General features: G+C 28.5%; 1 protein-coding gene across 1 annotated transcript; it reads right to left on the reverse strand.

Annotated features, from left to right (window-relative positions):
* Nucleotides 1-4,687: 4,687 nt before the first annotated feature.
* LOC136080097 (uncharacterized) lies at nucleotides 4,688-21,302 on the reverse strand. Its single transcript, XM_065796705.1, has 3 exons — nucleotides 21,185-21,302; nucleotides 20,864-21,118; nucleotides 4,688-7,056 (listed from the first exon to the last, which is right to left on the reverse strand). Exons 1-3 carry the CDS (start codon nucleotides 21,228-21,230, stop codon nucleotides 4,688-4,690), a joined length of 2,670 nt encoding a protein of 889 aa, XP_065652777.1. The 5' UTR covers nucleotides 21,231-21,302.
* Between the last annotated feature and the right edge of the window lie 1,643 nt (nucleotides 21,303-22,945).

Genomic DNA, 22,945 nt, shown 5'->3' on the forward strand with positions numbered 1-22,945 from the left:
TTACCATGAAGTTCAGCTAGCTTTAAAGCCAATTTTGTTGGGTAACCTACTTAAGCTGTTCATTCCTCTGGAGGAGAAAAACTTGTTCTACTTGACAGTCAGCTTGCACGGCAATTCAATTAAATAGGGCTGATAGCAAAGAAGTTTAAAGAACATTTGCTTTTCAATGTGATTTTTTACTACTTTAAATAAAATATTAACAAAGTATCTTCGGTTTAAGTTTTTTTACTTAATTTGTTACAATATTTTTTTATTGCATAGGTGCAGTGAGATTAAAGCCAAGCACAAAAGAATGCACTGCAGAAGACATTGAAACAGAGTTTTCAAAACGTTTATCGAACGCTTGATATCGTGGTATTGAAAGTCAACTATACGCCATCACGACAGCTACAAAAACGGCTTCCAGTTTAACTAACATGAGTTCCTTATTGGCACCTATGTTGTTTGCCCGGGGTAGTCAGGACTCTCGATAAAAATAAGTTTACATTTGAATAACATAAGACATAAAAATTTGATATTTTTTTATTCAAAAAACGTTTTCATGCGCATTATTTAATTTGGACTTTATATTATCTATTAAAGGACTCATGACTGCATTAATGTCGTCATTAAAGTTTAAATATTTCAGTTTGATAATGATAATTGATACTTAAATTAAAAGCTGTATAATAAGAAAACAAATTTTTAACAAAAAAGTTTAAATATAAATGATAATTATACAGCTTTCATTTATATTAGGAGATGAATTTGAGTTAATTGTTTGGAAAACGGGGAAATGATCTAATATATCTTGGTTGCGTATCAGTGTTGCATCCATCTGTTGTTAGAATATTATCAATTAGAGTGGTTGAGTTAACTGTTAATTGAGTAGAGAGATTGATAAGCGGTTCTGCTCCTGATATAAAAATTTCATCATAAAAGTTTTTATTTTTGTGTTTTTACAATATCTTAAACAATCCATATTTAAATCGCCAATCACGATTTTTCTAATATGTGATGCATATTTGTTTTTCAATTTTTCAATTTGGTTTTTACATCTTTCTTCTAATTTATTGAATCTCTAAGGATTTTATGTAGTGTACATCGGGGATATCCATAATGTATGCATTGAAACTACTGTACGTACGTACGCATTGAAACTACTGATTTAGGACCTCCTCCCACTTGCATGCACCTGTATGCTTTTAAGACCGTCTCCCTCTGTGCCTATATATGAAATATTGTTAACAAAATCAACCCTCTCCTCTTTCACTAATGCATAAATTTTTTAAAACATTAAAAACAAAAAACATTTGGTTACTTCGACATTTCTCTCTTACAAAACATAAGATTTTTTGAACTCGTGAAACTCAATGCTATTGTTAAAACAAAAAATAAGAAATCAAGTTTTAGGATAGGTTAAAAATGTGAGATAGTCAATTGTTGTCTATCACCCCCGCCATCCTATTATGCGTATTTGTACGTCTTTGGATAATCCTTTCTTGCGTACGTACTTCAAATCCAATACTGTAAACGTATTTAGGATAACCCTATACCTGAATACGCGCTTTATTAAAAACTCCTTTTCTGACATTTCAAAAAAACTCTCACTTGAGTAATTGTTAATGATTTAGCCATTTTGAAATAATTTCAAAGCATAAAAATTGATTCAATAGCAATCATAAATTCGTTTTATCTCGATGAAAGAGTAAAAAAAAGAGATTTATTATTATGAGAGCAAAAAAAATGCGTAAAAAAAAAAAATGCGATTTATTATTATGAAAAGTTAATCTGTTAAAAAAATTACTAAAAACTTTAAATATAATTTTTATCAATATTTCTTAATTCCACAGGAAGTCTTATAAATATATATATATATATATATATATATATATATATATATATATATATATATATATATATATATATATATATATATATATATATATATATATATATATATATATATCAGTTGCGGACCCAGGCTGTTGCAAGTGAAGTAATTGCTACAGTCTGCTCAGCTATTTTTTTCTTTTTATTTGTTACATACATTTCTTTTTTTATGGAAAAGATAAAAATTATTTAAACAAGATATGGAGGTTATAAGTACTCAAAATGCGGCGCTTCAAAAGTTTATTCAAAATTGTAGCTGAGTAATCTTGACTACGTTACCGAATTTCGAATATAAATTTCATGTAATGCTTCACTGAAAAACTTATGTTTTTAACGGGTTTTGTCTCACCAGCCCATAAATTTTTAAAAGAATGTCAAGCATTTTGCAGCGCATCAACTTAAATTGGACTGGGATAGATAAAATGGCAAATCAACTGCAGCAACTGCAGCAATAGTCAATTTGTCATGTTTTAAACTAACTCTTCCCATACCCCCAATAATTTATTGTATATTAAAGCTATTTAGCTGCAATCTTTTTATTAACAAGGAGGTCTTATGTAATGACTAAAAGTCATCAAGTGAGACCTGTAGCAAAAACAGAATTTGTGTAGCAAAGACAAAACTTCTGTTAAACACTCTCTGTTTATAAAACTTTTTTTTAATTAAAGTGAATAGCAATCAATTGAAAACATTAATTTTTTAATTATAAAAACTAAATTAAATGGCACCGTCTGTTGGTTCGCTTATACTTCTTCTTTATTTAGTCTGTTATTTCGCTTATACTTCTTCTTTATTTAGTCTGAAAATGGTGAAATTTGTTTATGTTTATGAAAAATGGTAAAATGTGTCTACTGCTGTTCTACAAGTTCTTAATCATTGAAGAAGTCAAACAATTTAAAAACGTTTCAAACTTTTATAGATTTCCCAGAGACAAAATAGAATAAAACACACTGGATAGAATGTTTACCTAATGCGAGTTTTAAAACGTCTAGCAACACTTAAGTTTATCATCAGGTTGGCATCAAAACTTCAAAAATGTTAAACTAAAATAAAATTTTGCGCAATTTTCTTCACAGATAGACTTTTAGGTTATTCTAAAATTGCAAGGAATTTTCTACTGCCTTTTTTTCTTCTTTGAAAATTTCTACTAGGAGCTATTAATATCTGTGACAAGATATACATTGCAAAAATGTTAATACGAGTAGTATGCTTGATAGTCCTAAATATCTTTTGAAAATGTTGTGTAAGCAAATAAATTCTTAATTTTTATGTGATCAAATTCATTTAACTCTAGAATCAGTAAAAGAGTCAAATAGCAAAGCAAAGGCAATTATATGTGATAAAAATCTAAATCTAACTACATTTTATGAAAAACTTGGTTAACTACAAAATTTGTAGTTAACCAAGTTTTTAGTGTGTAGTGCAAAAAGTCTTTTGAAACCTTTTTTTTTTTTCATTATTTGACAAAAAGTTTATTGTAATGAAGTAATGAAGTTTATTATTAAAAGTATAAAAATATTTATAAGTTTTTTTTTTTAATTTATATAAATCGTTACAGTGTCTATATGTCTGAATTTTCAGATGTTTTAGAAAGGAAGCCATTAAAACATAACGTGTTTTAAAATTTAAACTAAATTAAAAAATTGAATTTTAAACATATTTAGATTAAACTTGTCTAGTTCATTTTAAAATACCAACCCTCAATTATTTTGCAGATTAAAAGATATTTTAACAACCAGAATTATTTTGTTGATTTAAATATATGGATAAACTTATATGATAATTTTTATTTATTATTTGGCATAAATACATTCACTGGCAATAGGAATATCAAGAATTAAATATAAATACATCGACTGAAGATAATGGTTCAATCAGGGTTTTAGTTATGATCAAAAGTCATAAAAAACAAGTAAACTATCATTTCATTAAAAAGTATTCAGTTCAACTGGATGGCTTTAACGTCATGTAAATCAACGTTCTTCCGCATGGATGGAGCAGTGGTAGAAGACCTCATGTATCACTTTAAGCCACTCTACATCCAAAGCTGGCGAGATGGGTGTGCAATCCCCTTCCCTTTCTCCCTAGTTGAGTTTGCAAATTTAGCTCTTTTAGACAAGCGAGTCGGCGTAATTAGACCATATAGTACAGACGGCAAACTTGGACATTTAGTAACGCCGGCAAATGTTAAAAGCGGGTTTTTTTTTTTTAGTCAAAAAAAATATTTATGGCATTTTTACTACAGTCAATAAAAATCCTAGATTCACCCAAGTTATATTTAACAAATGTTAAATATAACTGATTGTTTCTGAAACGCAACGCTTTTTTACCGATCGCAATAATATGTTTTTCAGATAACAAATTTGTATTCTTAAGATTTAGAACTTTACAACATAATTATGATCGCTTATGTGCATGAAATTAAGAGTTATGTTTAAAATAAATTAATATTTGTATTATTTAGTTTTTACTGTATTGGTTTTACTTTAGCATTGAGCTTTTTTGTAACAATATATATCCTCTTTATTTTTTGTAACAATATATATCCTCTTGATTGATATAAATTTTATTAACTATACATATATTTCTTGATATAAATCTTTGCCAAGATATATATATATATATATATATATATATATATATATATATATATATATATAAATATACATATATATATATATATATATATATATATATATATATATATATATATATATATATATATATATATATATATATATATGTATATATATATATATATATATATATATATATATATATATATATATATATATATATATATATATATATATGATTACATAATTAAACAACTTCTTTCCTGATTTTCTAATTTTCTCAAACACTTAGAAATATTATTTTTTGTTCTTTTTGTAGATGGATGGTTGATGCCCAAAATCTTAGTTTGTATTTTATTAACGGAATAATAAATTTTTAAAGCTTCATTATATTTTCCCAGATTGGTTAAACAGTTTGCCACATTGTTTTTTGTTTCCATTGTACATGGATGGTTGATACCTAAAATTTCAATTTGTAATTTATTAACAGAATAGTAAATTTCTAAAGCTTTGTCATAATTTCCCATGTCTTTCAAACAACTTGCTATATTATTTTTTGTTGCCATTGTAGATGGATGGTTTATACCTAAAATTTCAATTTGCAGCTTATTAACAGAATAATAAACTTCTAAAGCTTCGTTACGTTTTCCCATAATGTCCAAACAACTTGCAATATTATTTTTTGTTGCCATTGTAGATGGATGGTTAATACCTAAAACTTTAGTTTGGATTTTATCAACAGAATAATAAATTTCTAAAGCTTCATTGTATTTTCCCATTTCGTCCAAACAGATTGCAATATTATTTTTTGTAGCCATTGTAGATGGATGGTCGAAACCTAAAATTTTAGTTTGTATTTTATCAACGAAATAATAAACTTCTAAAGCCTCATGATATTTACCCATTTTACACAAACAACTTGCGATATTGTTTTTTGTTGCCATTGTAAATGGATGGTTGATACCTAAAATTTCAGATTCTGTTTTTTCAAAAGAATAATAAATTTCTATAGCTTCTTTATATTTTCCCAATTCGCACAAGCAGTTTGCAATATTATGTTTTGTTGCCATACTATCTGGATGGTTTATACCTAAAATTTCAGATTCTTTTTTCTCAAAAGAATAATAAATTTCTAAAGCTTCATTGTATTTACCCATTTTACAAAAACAGTTTGCGATATTATTTTTTATTGCCATTGTAGATGGATTGTTGATACCTAAAGTTTCAGCTTGTATTTTATCAACAGAATAATAAATTTCTAAAGCTTCGTTATATTTTCCCATATCGTACAAACAGCTCGCGATATTATGTTTTGTTTCAAGAGTAAGTTCATTATTTTCTCCATAGGTTTCTGCATTAAAACTATAAACAGCTTCTAATATTTCAATTGCTTCATGAAATAAACCTTTACATAATAATAAAGTTTTAATAAAAGTTGTCATAAAATGAAAGGTTTTCAACATTCTCTTTCTTTTAAAACGAAACATGTGGAGAAAATGAAAAACAAAATGTTTTCCGTAATCAACATGATCTTTCATATTGATTAACTCAAATATAAAATAACTTTTGATTAGATCGAAAAACGTTTTTGTACCTGAACTTTTATTTTGAAAACATTTACACGATAACTGTATTAGTTCGTGCATTGAATATTTGTCATCATCTAATTGATTTAATAAAGAATAATTTATTAGTAATGCAATGGCTTCATCTATTAAGTATTCTTCGTTTATTGCCATGTGTTTTGAGATGTTGATTATAAACTGCTTACTTATGTTCTGACCATTACAATAAGACAAAAGGTTTAGTAATTTATATGGAGTATCTTTAGTTTTTTCTAATTTTAATAAAACTAAATTAATTGCTTTAATTGCAGACTTTGATTCTTCTTCGGTTGGAATGCTTTCATTTTCCAGTACTTTTAAAGGTTTTGATTTGAATCGATCTAAATATTTTCCTATGGATACTTTATGTATGTTTATATATTTAATTGCTTGAGTAATAGCGAACGGATGATTACCAAGCTCTTTAATTAGGTTTCTTATGTTTTCGTTTGGTTCTATTATATTGTTTTTCACATAAGCAAAAGCATCTTCCGCGGAAAAAACATCAATGAACATTTGATTTACGTTGTTTGACCACGTTCTCCATTGAGAGGTTATTAAGGTAAACGAATTAGATTTCTTTGAAATGTACATTTCTAAACTTTTAACACTTTCATCGTCTGCATTGTCGAAAATATATAAAGTTTTTTTATGTTCATAGTAGTTGTGTATTGTATTAATGACCATTTCTATATCAAAGGAATCGCCTTGTGAATCTTGAACACTTAATCTTAGTAGTTGATAAAGATTAATCACTGAAGATTGTAAATCTCCAAATGCTGCATCTATCCAAACGAAATTTTCATAAAAGTTACTAAAAACTTCACAATATTTTCTGGCAATTTGTGTCTTTCCGACACCAGACATTCCATGCAATACTAACGGTAACTTTTTTGGGTATTGTAATTCGATAAAATATTGATGAATTTTGGACAGTTCTTTTTTGCGTAAAAATAACATTTCAGAAGAAGGTTGAACACCAAATATTGAAGGTAAAGTGAGCACTATAACAAAAAATCATTAATATCAAGTATCATTTTCTTAGTAATAATGTAGGATTTTAAATCTTTAAAAGTACTATGACCTAAATTAAAAATAATTACATCTAGCAAATATTATAAATTTATATTAGTTTTATGAAGTGCGCAAAAATTTTTATAAATGGAAAAAAGTTATTTACAAACATGTATGATATAAGTTATGTTACAATAATAACATCATTTTATTGTAAATTATGAATTCGAAGTTCGAACAAATTTTCAATGATTTTCTGAAACTTTTATTCTAATAACGCAACTAATACGTAAAATGATTTCGTTCTAATGATTGCATGGGAGGGGTTTTAACAAAAGAGTAAGTGTGATTTTTTCGCAAATCGATTAAAGGGGATTCGTTTAACAATATTAATGACACTACATTTTAATTTTAGATTGATTATTTACTAACTTTTTAATCACGAGTTTAGTTAAAAAAGCAAGAAGACTACACTAAATTCATAATTTACCCAACTTTAACATTTACCCATTAATAGGTATTTTTACAATAACCCGTTGATAAGTATTTTAACATTTACCATTGATAGATATAAAGAAGATTGAAAAAATATTACGACTACAGTCTTGTCGTAATTGAAAATTAAATCATACAACCTTTAAAAAAGTCAAGTAAAAATGAAATATACATCATTATATTTGTCACACGCTCTGCAGCCACTAGATCGACAGTTTAAATAATTAAAAAAGTTCATAAATTGAAAGAACACTTTTGATAATTGCAAATACGTTTTGTGATTCATACAAAAACAATTCAGCTCTTGAGGGACGAAGGCAGGATTTTTTAATGTTTATTTAATGTTAAATATGACATATTCAGGCACAATGAAAGCTCCAATTTTGAGTAAGTTCATGCTTATTTCAAATAAGAATGTTTTTTCTAAAATTGTGGTGGATGGAGCCTGTGTGACAAAAATTTCAAATATAGGCTTGCAGTCCCAACGCCAAATGCAAGGAAAACGATTAAACAAAAAAATTTCAATTTACTATTTGATGCTAAACTTAAAGTCATTGATTTTGAAATTTGTTTAAAAATCGTTTAGTTTTCTTAAGAATACGAATTTTTTTCCAAAAAGTAAGAAGTATTTAAATTTTACATAGTCATAACCTTTGAACACTAAAAGAACTTTAAACAAATTTTAAAACCTATTGATGACCTTAAGTTTAGTATAAAATTATAAATAATATTTTTTAAACTCATTACTCTCACATATGGAGTAATGGTTGCATTTTTGGTACCAGGCTCCAATCATTCCCTTAAAATGAGGGGGTTTACACTTTAATTTGACATAATGAAAAGTTATGGATGAATATAAATCTAGCTGAAAATAATAAAAAAATAACTTATCAACTTGTTGCACTCACATTTGGGACAGTCGCTGCCAAAACTTTAGGGTTTTTTGTTCTAATAACAAATTGGCTCTAATCATCGCAAAATTTTGCAAATCATTAAATCGGATTATCCTAATATAGTCAGGTTAGGTTATCCTGATATAGTCAGGTCAGGTTATTCTGCTACTGGTAACATGTAACCCAGTATAACCTGCTTCATACCCTGCTGCCTTGTAGGATACGCTTTTTTAGGCATTAGCTAGGAAAAGCCAACTCTGACTAAAAAACATCCCCTCCCTTGGGACTCTTGGTTGAGTAAAGGCTAAAGATGGTGTCTTGATAAAATACTTATCTTGGGCAGATGTTAAATGCATTAGGCTACAGTCTTGTAGAAAGCCTCTTAGGCAAACACTCAAGGTATAAATAAATTCTATCTGTTGACCAGCGTCGCATCCCTTCTTCTTCTAATAAGTTGGTGCAGATGTATTTATAATAAATTGTTTCCAATTTAGGATGTTGAATGCTGGATCTTCTTGACTCGATGCATGGATTTACTTTTGACTCTGTTTTTATGACTAGACAACTCATTCTATTATCTCCTAATGAGAGTTCAGCTCTAAAACTCAGTTTTATGGTTCTTGGGCCGGCTGGTAATCAGGTTTCCCGAAATTTGTGGTAGCTCTCAGAGACGCTGATTCCATCAAGAGCTGTAGAATATTAGAGTACTAACAGTGCTATGTTGCAAATGGATTGCGTCCCTGTTTGTATTTTTCATGTGCATTTTTGTGGCCAAGTTTTTTGGAGCCCTTTGTTACGGTTTAGGGTTTATTAATAGTAATGAGGGAACTGCTTAGACTATTAAGTAGTTTACTGAGTTCTGTCTATGCTTTTAGTCAAGTTCTTTAACAAATTTAAAATGACTAAAACACCAAAAGCAATAAAACACAAAAAACCATCATCATAACCAACTTCTCTAAACCTATTGTTCATTAAGATTTGTGGTCTTCAAAGTAACTTTTTTTCTATTGAGTCTTATCATCTTGTGATCGAAGTGTTGATGGTTGACTTCTTTTATTTTGCAAAGGCTTCAATAGTTACATGCTTGGCCTGGGCATTTACAATTGTAAGAGTTCACCTTTTTGTCGGGAAACTAACTTGAATCCTTTATCTGCTTTCGTTTAGTATCACTACACTCTATTGCCTTTCTCTTTGTTCTATGTCGCTCTCCTTCACCTCAAGGCTGCACTCCTTTTAATGTTATTTCTTTGTTCTACATTGCTCTCCTTCATCTCAAGACTGCACTCTTTTTGATGTTATTTCTGATCAAACTGATCGAGTCCTCTCTCTTTATCCATCAGCCAATATCGTTGTTGTTAGTGACTTTAATGCTTTTCACACTGAATGGCTTGGTTCTAGTGTCAGTGACTCTCCGGGCGTTAAGGCCCCACAACGCAAGCCTTTCTCAATCTCTAACTCAATTAGTCAACTTTCCGACTCGCTTTCTTGACAATAGTGAATGCAAATCCGGATTTCGGAATTTCGGAATTCCGAAATTCCGTCATATTTTGAATTTTTAAAAATCCGGAATTCAAAAACGCAAATTCCGGATTTTTCGAATTTAGAATTTCGATTATTTAATTCTTATTTTATTTTTGAAGTTATTTAGAACTGTTTTTATAAAAATTTCAAAAAAAACTTTTGTTTTGTTTTTATATTATGTATTTCTTCCGTTCTAAAAATTTTAATTTTTATTACTAAAAACGTTTTTCAACCACAAAGTTGTCATCCTCAGTAGTATAATACAACAGTTTTTAGTAATAAAAATTAAATTTTTAAAACGGAATAAATACATAATATAAAAACAAAACATAAGTTTTTTTTTGAAATTTTTAGAATTTCGAATTTAGAAGAACTTTTACTATAGATGGCAGCATTGTGTACTTTCATTGTTATAAATTCAAAAAATTTAAATTTTAGTAGGCTTAGGCTACTGCAAATGCATTAAAATTTTTTTTTTAAATGAAATAATAACATTAAGAAATTAAATTGTATGCAGAGCAGACAAAGTAAGTCATTATATTAATTTTATGTTTCAAAAATTTTGTAGACTTACATTGTTATTGTTTTAAATCCCAACCCAAGTATGGTAGATAAATCTGAAGAAACTTTTATGGACATTTCAAAAGAAAGCTCATCAAATTCAGTGTGGAAATATTTTCTACGAGGGAAAACAAATCAGGTGGCGAAATGCATGCAATGAAAGCAAGTTTTAAAGATATTGGGTGGATGTACAACTCCCATGCACACACATCTTCGTTCTAAACACAACACAGTTTTGAACAAGCGAAAGTTTGATGAAAATACAACAGCTTCTATATCTGACAGTAACGATAGTGTTGTGAGCACAACCAGAAAAACGAACACGATCATTGATTTTTTCAAGTCAAAAAAAGATGCAACTTTTTCTGCCGTAGTAGCTAGAATGATTGCTTCTGATGGTTTACCGTTTCGTGTTTTTTGTACGTCAAACGATTTAAGAAAATGTTTAACAATGCGTGGATTCGGTGATATTCCAAAATCACCCACCAGCACACAGAAAGTCGTGATGGATTATACTAAAAAAATTAAACAATTGCAAATTGCTGAAATTAATCAATTAAAAAAGAATTTATGCTTTAGTCTAACATTGGACGAGTGGACGTCCTCTCGAAATAGACGTTATATGAATGTTAACGTTCATGGGTCGAAAAACATCTGGAATTTGGGTCTTTCTCGAATTAATGGTCGATTTGCGGCTGAAAATTGTGTAAAATTGTTAGAGGACAAGTTAGAATCATTTCAGTTAAATATAAGGAACGATATTTCGTGTATTGTAACTGATGGTGCTTCTATGATGCAAAAAGTGGGTAGATTATTACCATGTGAACAAATTTTGTGTTTTGCTCATGCAATTCAGATTGCAATTGTAAATGTAATCTACAAACAAACAGAGAAAGAGGTAGATGAAGATGATTATGAGAGTGTCCTAGATCTGGACTCTGATGAAGAAGATTTAAGTGATGATGAAGGAATGCAAGTGGGGACGAGAAATGAATGTGATGTAGAAATTACTGAAAAGTTTACATTGCGAAATGTAATCATGAAAGTTCGGGTAATTGTTCGAATGTTTCGACGTTCCCCTTTAAAAAATGAAGTGTTGCAAAAACATGTGAAGGAAGATCATGGAAAGGAATTGCAGCTATTGCTTGATTCGAAGACTAGATGGAGTAGCCTGATGTCCATGTTAGAACGTTTTAATCTTTTGAAAAGTTCAATAAAAAAGGCAATAATTGATATCAAAGCGGATACATTTTTGAATGATTCGGAATGGAATATAATATCTACAGTTTCTAGAAATTTGAAGCCTATAAAATTAGCCGTAGACGCGTTATGCCGTGCTGATGCAAATTTACTTTCTGCGGATGCAACATTTACGTTTGTGTTAGAAAATTTTGATGAGAATGAAGAAATTGGCCGTGAAATGAAAAAAGAGTTTGAAGTTCTTTGAAAATTTCTTTGGAATTGGAAACTCAGTTATCCTTGCAGGAAATTCTTCAGCAAAAGATAAAGGAATCACTCTCGGAATCACGGTCAAAAGTTCTACAAAAATTATCGATTCATTCCGAAATTCGCAGTGAAATGAAATTTTGGGATGAAGGGGGATCCCGCGGAATGCTTTTGGAAGATCTTTACAAAAGTTTATTAACAATTCCACCAACTAGTGTGGAGTCAGAGCGCGCTTTTTCCGCTGCAGGAGCATTTTCAATAAAAATTCGATCAAGGCTTTTTGCTTTTTAAGAAGATTTTTCAAAAATCAAAATGAAAATTGAACTTTCATTTTGCAATTTTATTTATGTAGTTCAAAAATATTTTAATATGAAATATTTCCTTATTTTGTAATTTTTTTTAATTTTATTGTTTTGAACTAAATACATTTATGTTAAAAAATAATGTACTTTCTTTTCTTTATACTTTTTAAACTCTTCTATAATAATTCCGGAATTAAACCGGAATTCCGGATTTCATCTCCTGTAATTCCGAAAATCCGGAATTCAGTTTTTTACAAAAAAATGGATTCACTACTTGACAACCTGAATCATTTACTTTCTCTACTCAACTTCTCGTTTCTAATCCTAGTCAGTGCTCAGTTTCTACACATTCACTCTTAGGTTCTTCTGATTACAGTTTAATCTCTCTAAAACTATAATCTTATTCTTCTTCATCATCAGAATCCCAATATCATTGTACCTTTTAGAACTACCTTAAAGCTGGCTGGAACTCTTTCCGTGATTTTATTTTGTGATGGCCCTTGGGGAGAAATTTTTTCTTCTTATCTATACAATAACTTCTTGTATTCAGGCTGGCATGGAATCTTTTAATCCCTCTCGACAATTCTAAGTCAAGCCTCACTCTTCTCCATGGTTTTCCTCGCATTGTACTGCTGCAATTTCTAATCGAAACCATTACTTCCATATCTATTAGCCAAACAATTCTCCAGTTGACTGACGTCTGTTTACTATTGCAAGAAACCACTGTAAAAAGGCTTTGTCTAACGCCAAAGCCCGCTATTCTCAGGTCATGAAATTTTGTAAAATTTAGGCTCTCGTGACTTCTGAGGAATCTTTATCAGTATAAATAATGAGGGTAAATCTGTTGTTTAACCTCTCTTGTATGGTTCAGATTTTGTCACTTCACCTAAAAACAAAGCTATTTTGTTTGTTTAGAACTTTTCATCAATATTATCTCTTGGTTCCACTAGTTGCGTTCTACCTGATATAGCTAACAGACAGATTGATTTATTGCTTGACATATTACTCCAGCTTTTGTACCTAAAGTGATTTCCTGCTTAGACCTTAGACAGATTGTGAACCGGACAACAAACAGTAAACACCAGTTCTTTGAAATTTGTTTTCTTCTTCTTGCTTTTCTGATTCATATAACTTTTAATCTTTTAAGTTGTCTAGCTCTTTAAACTTCATCCTTTCTCTTTCTTTAACTTTCAACTCTCATAATGGTTACTTGCAACCTTGTTGGAAGCAAAGATATTGAAAAAAATTTGTTTTGCGTTTGCTACATATCGTAAATTTAGTAATCACATGCATCAAAAAATGCTAAAGCCGCCCCTGATCATCTCAACCTTAATTTTTGTGGCAAAGTAAGCTAGAAAAAAACGCAAGCTTAATTTTGATGATGAACAGTAAGTTAATCAAGCAACAACAGCAACTCCAACAATAACAGCAACAAGCTAAGTGAGTTGTAAAACGTGTTCTAATGTTTTAGACTAAACTATAAAACAAAACTAACCAAGAGTGTCGCAAAATTCATAGTAGTTGGGTTTAAATATATATGTGCCTGGTCAGCCCACTGGTTTTGCGTTAATACTTCTAGGAACCAAAAAATTTGTTTTTATTTATAAAGGCTTGAAAAAACTTTACTTTAAAAAACATATTTTTATAAACATTTTTATAATTATAACATCATACTATATAAGAAAGTAAATAAAAGCAGCCTTCGTGTTGTGGTTAGAGCTCTGGTTCAGAATCAAAAAGTCAGAGATTCAACGCCGGATCAAGCCCAATAAAAGACAAGGGTAAGAAAGGAGACGTGAACTTCCTAGTTAAATGCTTTTCCGTGGTGGTCTGTGATAAGACCGCAAGGACTTCTAAGATCACCTTGAAACTACACAAAAAAATTACTAAGAACTTTTATTTCTAATTTTGGATCTTTTAAACATTTTTTAACAGTTTTTTGCATTTAAATGACATAAATACCATGTGAAACTATATTTTACAATGTCTTGATAATTAATCTACAAACATTTTCCATTTTATGCTTTCCATTTTTTTTTTTGAACACTTTTCTGTGAGGATTGGCTCTATTTTAATGTCACTAAAGAGTAACTTTTTCAACAAAAATTAAATGAGTTTTTCCTAAAAAAAGATAATGTCTTAAATGATCACTTTTGAAAATGGTTAAAATATATCTATATGGTAGTAAAAGCAAACCAGTTGGTCGTATCAGACCTGCTGTATTAATGTCATTTTAATTTTTCCTTTTTCGTTAGAATAAATGTCTAGTAAATAGGCTTCACAACTTTTATCAACAACTAGGTTTTTTCAACCAAAACATTAAATAAAATAATAACTTTCAATAATATAAAAAGCGTTTACTGTATCATCTTCAATAAGTGAATAAGCGCAATCATCATTAAATTTGAAGATTTTGGAAGTTCAGGACATCATCTTTATCCAACTAAGAAGCATTTTTATTTGATAAACTCTTCATATTTGTAAGATCTTTTGTTAAAATTCCTGAGTTCAAATGACTTCAAATGAGTTCAAATTTTAACTATTTTCTTGGTATCTGAAACTTTTATTACTTTAATGTAAGAATTTCCACCAAACAGCTGCCTATAATGACAAAACCGTTGTTCAAAAAAACAGGATTGGGGCTTTCCTAGAAGGGTAAAATTTACATCATTCTTTTGGGATAAAATATGCTTGCTAACTTCTACAAGGCATTTGTATAAAAGTTCAATTGGTTGGATAGGGTTTGCTTGTATACGGGACTTTTTAATCCATGGTATGATTAAGAAAGTCAACTAATTTTTTTAAAACTGTTTATTTTTAGTCTAATAGTTTTCGAATTGGTTTGAAAAGAATGTCTTATGTGTATGAACCAACAATTAGAGATTTCACATTTACTACTTTTCGAACTTCTTTTTATCAAATAATTAGTAGCAAAAATCAGGAAACTATTTAAGAATTCAAAATTTTGATAGTGTTTTTGAAGTTATGAGTTGGTCAATCAAAACAAAAAGCTTCATTCTAATTGTGAGTAGGCCAATCAAAACAAAGAGCTTCTCATTGTTTAATATTGGATAATTAATGAAGGAGTCAATTTTCCTAAACACAACTCATTCTTAAAAAAATTATGATTGAAAACATGATTGTCACTTTGTTTTTAATAATTGTTGTAATTATTAAATGAACTAGTTTATGTTTCGATATTGTTTCAAATTTAAACTCTAAGTTAATAGTTTGATTTTTTTTGATGAGTTTGTTAAAATGGTTTAAATATTTAAATTTGTAATTAAATTTTCAATTTTCATTTACTAAATTAATTGTTTTAAAATTAAAAGATATTTTAATTTTTCTAATAACAAATATACAGATCACATAAAAAAAAATATTTTGTCAACATACAAGTAATCTTCAACATACGAGTAACCTTCAACATACGAGTAATCTTCAACATACAAGTAATCTTACAGTATTTCTTACCACAAGATTACTTGTGGTAAAATTGATTTCTGTCTTATGATAATAGTTCATAGTTTAATGTTATAATAGTCTAAAAGCTTCACTTATATAAATAATCTAATAGATCGCTTCTCTGCCTAATGGCTATAATCAAGTGGAATATTTGTTCTTATTTTGGCTCCTAACTGCCTTTTGGTTGCTTACGGTGTTACTAGAAAGCAGGTACAGCAATAAAAATGATACACATTACACACCCTACACACCCTAGATTAATTTCAGCTAACTCAATAAAACAATAAAAGTAATAAATTGAACTAATAAAAATATAAAATAACATAAAAATATAAAAATATAAAATAATTATAATTTTATTTTTGTAACCATGATCACCAAGATCAGAATTTTGCGCAAATTAAAAATTTTTTATTTTAAAATTATATTTAAAAAGTTGAAAAGATTTTAATGGTTATCACCTTAGAAGTAATAAAAATATTAAATTCGTTAATTCGATGTTTAGGGTGTAGTTTAGTCTCAAATATTCTCACATCGATATAAACAGTTGTGAGTACATTATTTGTAAAAAATATACAAAGATCGAATTTTATTGTTTTTAAAACTACAGGTTTTTATACTTTATACTTTTTATCTCGTTTTTTTAACTAATACTAAAAAAGTTTTCATAAAAATTTCAAAAGACATCTTAGGATTTTTTTTAATTGACGCGTTCCGAATTTTACATTTGTTTCTCTGTGATTATTTCGATAAAAAGTATTTATTTAGACTGGATGGTTTTTTAACTCATTGACGGGTAAACTATACAGTTAGCATATCTGAAGCTCTTTTTCTGTATTTTACGTAACGGTAGAAATAGCGTTATTACACTTTCTACAAGCTAAAAAATAGTTTTTTGTATTTTGTTTCCCATAATCTTAGTTATAACTACAAAAAATTGAATATTAAATAGAATGAAGTTTTTGTACAGTCATAATTAATTCTTAAGTACAGATCCTGTATCCGTCCATAAGTAAAGAATCTTCTTAGCTAAATTTATTTGATGTAACTTTTTTATACAAATTTATTTAATAAAGCTTTTACATTAACATTTTTAACTTTTCTAAAGACTTCTTCTTAAATTCTGGTTTGCGGCCCCTCAACATATGTTTTTGGAAAACAATTTACGAGTGTGCAGACTAAGTATAGGAGAAACTATAGTTTTTCACATAAATTTTGCATTTCCACTCACTTTCTTACCTATTTTGAATTTGTGAATTGGTAAGTATGATTTTTCAATTCTAATACGCAGAATATAAATCACAAACAACTTGAATTTTTGAGTATCCTAATACGTTTCTTTAATATTCAAAAAATGTTTTAGTTATTACATTTTTAAACATAGAAGTTAAGCATAGCTTAACAAAACAACTAAGTTTATGTTTTTTAGATATAAAAATAAATAGTAACACGGAAATGAGAAAAATTGCAGAAGAAGAAGCTGCGCAAAAAGAAAATTCAAAAAGTAACAAAGTTACTAAAATAAAAGATGTAGAAAAAAAAATTACTAGTTTAGTAAATCAAGGAAAACCACTGTACTTTTGTAAACAGATCCATTTTAAAGCTTCTTAAATTACAGACGCCAAAAAAAAGTGGTATCTTTAGAAGATGTTGTTATGTTATATACTTAAAGCAGTTAAGGCAAAATTAAACGAAATCCAATACTTATTAGTCCATAAGTAAAGGAAAACATTATTTAATGTCAACTCCCAGGAGCTAAAGTGAGATAGTGTTAAAGTGAGATAGTATTAAAGAACTTTTCCAGGGAAATTGTTTTTCAGGTTTTCAAAAAGACTTCTTAATGTAAAGTTGAACAAAATAAAATAAAAGACAACAAAAAAAACTGAGAAAGGAAATAAACCTTAAAAAAATATTAGCTTTTTACCAATAATAATTTTTCATTTTTAATAGCTCTTAATCTTTGAAACATTTTTGTAGATGTCAAAATTAAATTTTTTTTTTTTTAAATTAGGTTAAATGTTCTTCAAAGGAAAACCTTTTGGTTCTAAAAACAGACTTTATAAACACTTCAAATGAAACTTTGAAGATAATGTGGAAATATATTGCAGCAAAAATTGCGCAACAGAACTTCTGATGGCATTAAAAAGTAACTGAATTTTTTTACAGACCGGAGTCAACTAAATAAATGGCTATAACTGAGTTGATGTGATTTGCCACAAGAGAATTGAATATAGGAAGTTGGACAAAAACCTTAAATATTGATATATAAAAATGTAAAAATGTAAAAAAACCGGTCTTTGATTCTGAACTTGAATAACTTTTTTTAGTCAGTTTCATCAAGTGAATCATCATCATGTGAACCATCATTATGTAAATCATCATCATGTGAATCATCATCATGTAAATTATCATCATGTGAATCATCATTATGTCAATCATCATCATGTGAATCATCATCATGTTAATCATCATCATGTCAACCATCATCACGTCAATCATCATCATGTCAATCATCATAATTTTTTTACGCATTTATTCAAGAGCATGTACTTATTAAATTCGAAAAAAAAACGAAAAAAAAACTCACTATTATTAAATCATTAACTTAAAAAAAAAGATAAACAGCAAGAATTAATACCAGAAGATTAATAAATATTATAAACAAATTAAAAGTAATAAATGTTACAAGTGAAGTAGTTGCAAGAGTTTGTGCAAGAGGTTGTTGCAAGAGGTGCGATTTTCATTTTTAACGTTACTTTTAACTTTTGACTAGATTATTTTCTGATATATCAAAACAGGGTTTTGGCAACACTAAAAATTGAAACCGTGACAGAAAAGCATTAAAATGATTGGACGCTGATATTACCATGACAGAAAAGTATTAAAATGATTGGACGCTGATATTACCATGACAGAAAAGCATTAAAATGATTGGACACTGATATTACAGTATTGGTAACTAATAGTTTAAAAAAAATCTTTAGGTCAATAAGCTTTGATTATTAGTTGACACTGTTTTGGTCAAGATTACCATGAACATTTTTAGCATAGACGTTAAAGATTTTATATACTCAAAATATGCTCCTGACTGTAATGACTTAATTGTTTGTAAGCTATTAAAATTAAGTGGGGTGCGGGAAACGAAGGCATTAGAAATATTTATTGGTTTTTGCTCTGGAGAGTCGCAAGAGGCTCTAAAAACAGAACTCTACAGACTAGACCGAATCATACAGGTATCTTGAAAAACTGATTTACCTTATGCAATATGCAATTGTAATTTACATTTTGCTCAGGACAATAGATCAAAAAACCAATTTATGTTTGTAAAATCATTTTAAAAAAGAAAACTTTTTGAGAGAAATATAAATCAAATACAAAAATAATAAAATAGTAAACGTGAAATTTAGCGTTGTGTAAAATATATATTATCACCAAGATAAACTTACATATGATACTAAAGATAAACTTATATACAATCTATAAGATGAATTTAGATGGAAATAATCTATGTTCATTAAATAAGATGGATATAACCTATGTTCATTATCTTTGAAATTTTTAGGTTTCGGAAAATCTGTGAGAGCGTAATTTGTACAAAAATTATCAACCGGTGATCTACATGACAAACTACATGAACTACGAAAGCCATATTTACCAACATCTTAGTATAAATTAAGTATAGATTTAAGAAAAAATTGCAGTTTTTACAATACAAAATGCAATGCAAAAAATTGCAGTTTTATTAATACAAATTAAGCATTGATTTTAAAAAAAAATGCAGTTTGAACTTTTTTAGGCTTTATTCATAAAATATTTAAATCGATTTTTAATTTAAAAATAATCAAAATAATAGTTATGATTCGTTAAATAATACTTTTTATTTAGGAAGTTTTTAGATTTGTATTATAATTCTAGAATAAAGAGTTTTTACTTTTGCTTACAATAAAGTTGTATGAATTTGCTTCGTAAAATAAATTTTTTGTAGTTTAATTATTTTTTATATTTTTCAATACTTTTAATTACTTAAGTTTTAGTAATTGGATTTTATCACAATTTTATTTTTAATAAAAAACATTTCAAAAAATATAATCTTTTTTGTACTAAAATGTAGAAAATAAACTTTTTAATTTAAATTTAATAGTTCAATAAACTAAAGATTGACAGGTCTGCACAAGGTTTATAAAGAAACATACTTTTTTAAAGGAACAAACAAAATTATGTTCAAAGTTGTTTTTTCAATTTTATTAAAAGGAAAATTTTTTTTCAAAAAAAAAGTATTAAAAAAAGACTTAAAAAAAAAAATTACAAACCCACTAGCCTATTTTAAAAATCAAAAGACTTGTTAATGAAAAAAGATTACTATTAAAAACAAACCCGAAAGCAATTTAGTAGCTAACTTTTACATAACAGTTTAGTTTGGTTTACTTAAGAAGGATTAAATAAGTTTAGAAAGAGCTCATATCAAGTGGACTCCAATCAAGTCTATGACGACGTACATTAATTAGGTGACCTAGGCAACAGTACGTATTGCACCTTCTAACATCCTATGCAATTCTGTCCGCTTTCCCTATGCTATCCTTCTAACACGCTTCTTCTATCTTTCACTCAAACATATCTTCGTTTTTCCCAAATTCACCTTACTCTCGGTCCGTAGAGCGGGTTATGACGCTCCTTTTGGAGCTGAACCAGTCTTTGCGGGCCTTGGTAATGTGGCTTCTATATGGCAATTAGCCGGAGCAGGATAAATCAATAACACCAGTTCATATCAAGTGAAAGAAAAGATTAAAAAAGAAGGGAATTCTGTCCGTAATATATTTTCTTTAACTGTATTTATTTAGTATCTTTTTATTTGATTGAGCTATTTAAATATTAATTTTATCTTGAGATACTTTAAAAGTATCTCAAGATAAAATTTATCTTGAGATACTTTAAAAGTATCTCAAGATAAAATTAATATTTAAATAGCTCTTGCGAATCGTTTATCTTGAGATAGTTTAGTATCTTCATATTTAATAAATGTTTATAGTCTTGCAAATTGTTTAATAAATTTATGAAAATTAAAACTCAAAAAATAAAAAAAAAGAGCATTAAATTATGCTAAAGTAAAAACTTACTTCTTTGGCATTTACAGATGATATCTTTCCGTTCACAAAAAATCAACCCGGATTTTATTTCACTCCATGTTCTATCTGGATTGTTTCTAGACCACTTATTAAATAATTCATAAATTTGTTCTCGAGTTGTACCACACTCATGTTCAACTTTATTTATTTCTTCATCACTGATGTTCAAGAAACGAGCAAGTTTCTTCCAGTGTTTTGGCAACTCGTCTACAAACGTTTTGATTACATCTCTCGTAAGTTTTTCAACTAAAGGATGTAAATATTATTAAAACGAAGAATAAAAAAATCGCAGAAATTTAAATTTAAATTTACCTTTTAAGTCATCGAAGTCAGTGAAATCTTCTTGATTTAGATTCATTTATTTTTGATGCTATCCTAAAAAATCAAAAAAAACTAATGATGAGCGATTAAATGTAATGTTTTATATTATCTTTGCATTTAGCATTTATATATATATATATATATATATATATATATATATATATATATATATATATATATATATATATATATATATATATATATATATATATATATATAATATATATATATATATATCTTATACAGAAAGTTTAAAGGCACTTGTTTTTTTAAAAGTTAAGTTGTTTAGAGTGGTACAAAGAGAAAATACGAGGCAGGTCCAGGTTTTTTTTTTCCTTTTCCTTAGTCGATTCGTAATTAAAAAAGAAAACATAACTTAGAATAAAAAAACACAAAATCTTATCTGAAATTAAGTAACAAACTCTAGTAATCAAAAGATTACTTAGAAAAAATTGCAATAAAGTTTAAACGCACATTCTTTAATCGAAATATTCTTTTCACCTACAACTTCTTTTAATCGAAGCACATAAATACGGGATATGACCTCCGTTGTTTTTAATACATGCTTGTATTCGTCTTAGCATTGATTCAAAAAGGTTTTCAAACATCTTGATTGGTATTTCAAGCCACAGTTTGGTCAGTTCTTGTTTGAGCATTTCATGACTAGTTATTTGCTTTTTTGCAAGTTGATAATCCATTCAGCTCCATAAATTTTTGATCGAGTTTAAGTCTGGCGATCGTGCTGGCCAAGGCATGTGTCGAATATTACTTTTCAGGAAATAATCAGTGACTGAATGTGCTGTATGGAAGAGCATTGTCTTGTCGAAATAACCAGTTTTGATCAGCCTGGAACAAATTGCGACTAAGGATAAGCGCGTTTTCCAAAATGTCACAATACTCAAACTGGTTTAATCTTCCTTCGTATATTTTATGAAAGCCAACGCCTGAGCCTGATATGCATCCCCATATGCCGACGGAACCACCACCATTTTGAATACGGCTTAGTAGGTGTTGCTTCATATATTTTTCCGTATTTTTGTGACAAACAAATCTCTTGTTTTTTCTGTTAACAATTTCGAAATTTGATTCATCACTAAAGATAATTATTTTCCATTACTCCTCTGAATAATTTAAACGCTCTTTGCACCATTTTTTTTGTCTTTGGCAATCGGATAGCGTCAACAAAGGCTTTCTTACACCATGAAACGAATTTCTTATTTTTTTTAGACAAAACAGTTAGTCGAATGACAATTTATTACTTGCGTAATAAATTGTCATTCGACTAACTGTTTTGTCTACCTGTGTACTATTGATTTCTGCACTTAAAGTTGATACTCCCGCTTTTGGGTTACATCTGCTAAGCGTGTAAAGCATGGTTTCATTGCGTGCTGTCAGTTTTTCGGACGCCCAGTACTAGGTTTATCGTTGACACTACCAGTAAATAAATAAATTCTTATTACTGTACGAACGCTGAATTCAGAAATATTTAGGCGCCTGCCGGGATCTTGATTGCTTATTTTCATTTTATGCATTTCAATGACTTGCCATTTTGTTTGTGACAAAAATAGCTCCTTTACCTATGAAAAAATGATATTTTCACAAGGTTGGATCAGTTAAAAATTACTGAATTTAAATCAAATTGTAGTTCCGGTTTTTATTCAAAATAGAATAAGAATAAGGATCCAAATGAAATACCCTAACGCTAACAGGCTGTTGAGTAATAAAAATGTAAAAGACTAAAAAATCTCTCAA

The sequence above is a fragment of the Hydra vulgaris genome, chromosome 05 (assembly GCF_038396675.1).
Source record: "Hydra vulgaris chromosome 05, alternate assembly HydraT2T_AEP".
Lineage (NCBI taxonomy): Eukaryota > Metazoa > Cnidaria > Hydrozoa > Anthoathecata > Hydridae > Hydra > Hydra vulgaris.

What these genes read in the sequence shown, in the direction of transcription:
- LOC136080097 (XM_065796705.1), bottom strand. Translation starts at nt 21,230, where the DNA reads ATGAATCTAAATCAAGAAGATTTCACTGACTTCGATGACTTAAAAG. An exon ending in TGACTTCGATGACTTAAAAG is followed by an intron (nt 21,119 to 21,184) that starts GTAAATTTAAAT and finishes TACATCCTTTAG; the next exon opens with TTGAAAAACTTACGAGAGAT. An exon ending in CATCTGTAAATGCCAAAGAA is followed by an intron (nt 7,057 to 20,863) that starts GTAAGTTTTTAC and finishes TTTTTGTTATAG; the next exon opens with TGCTCACTTTACCTTCAATA.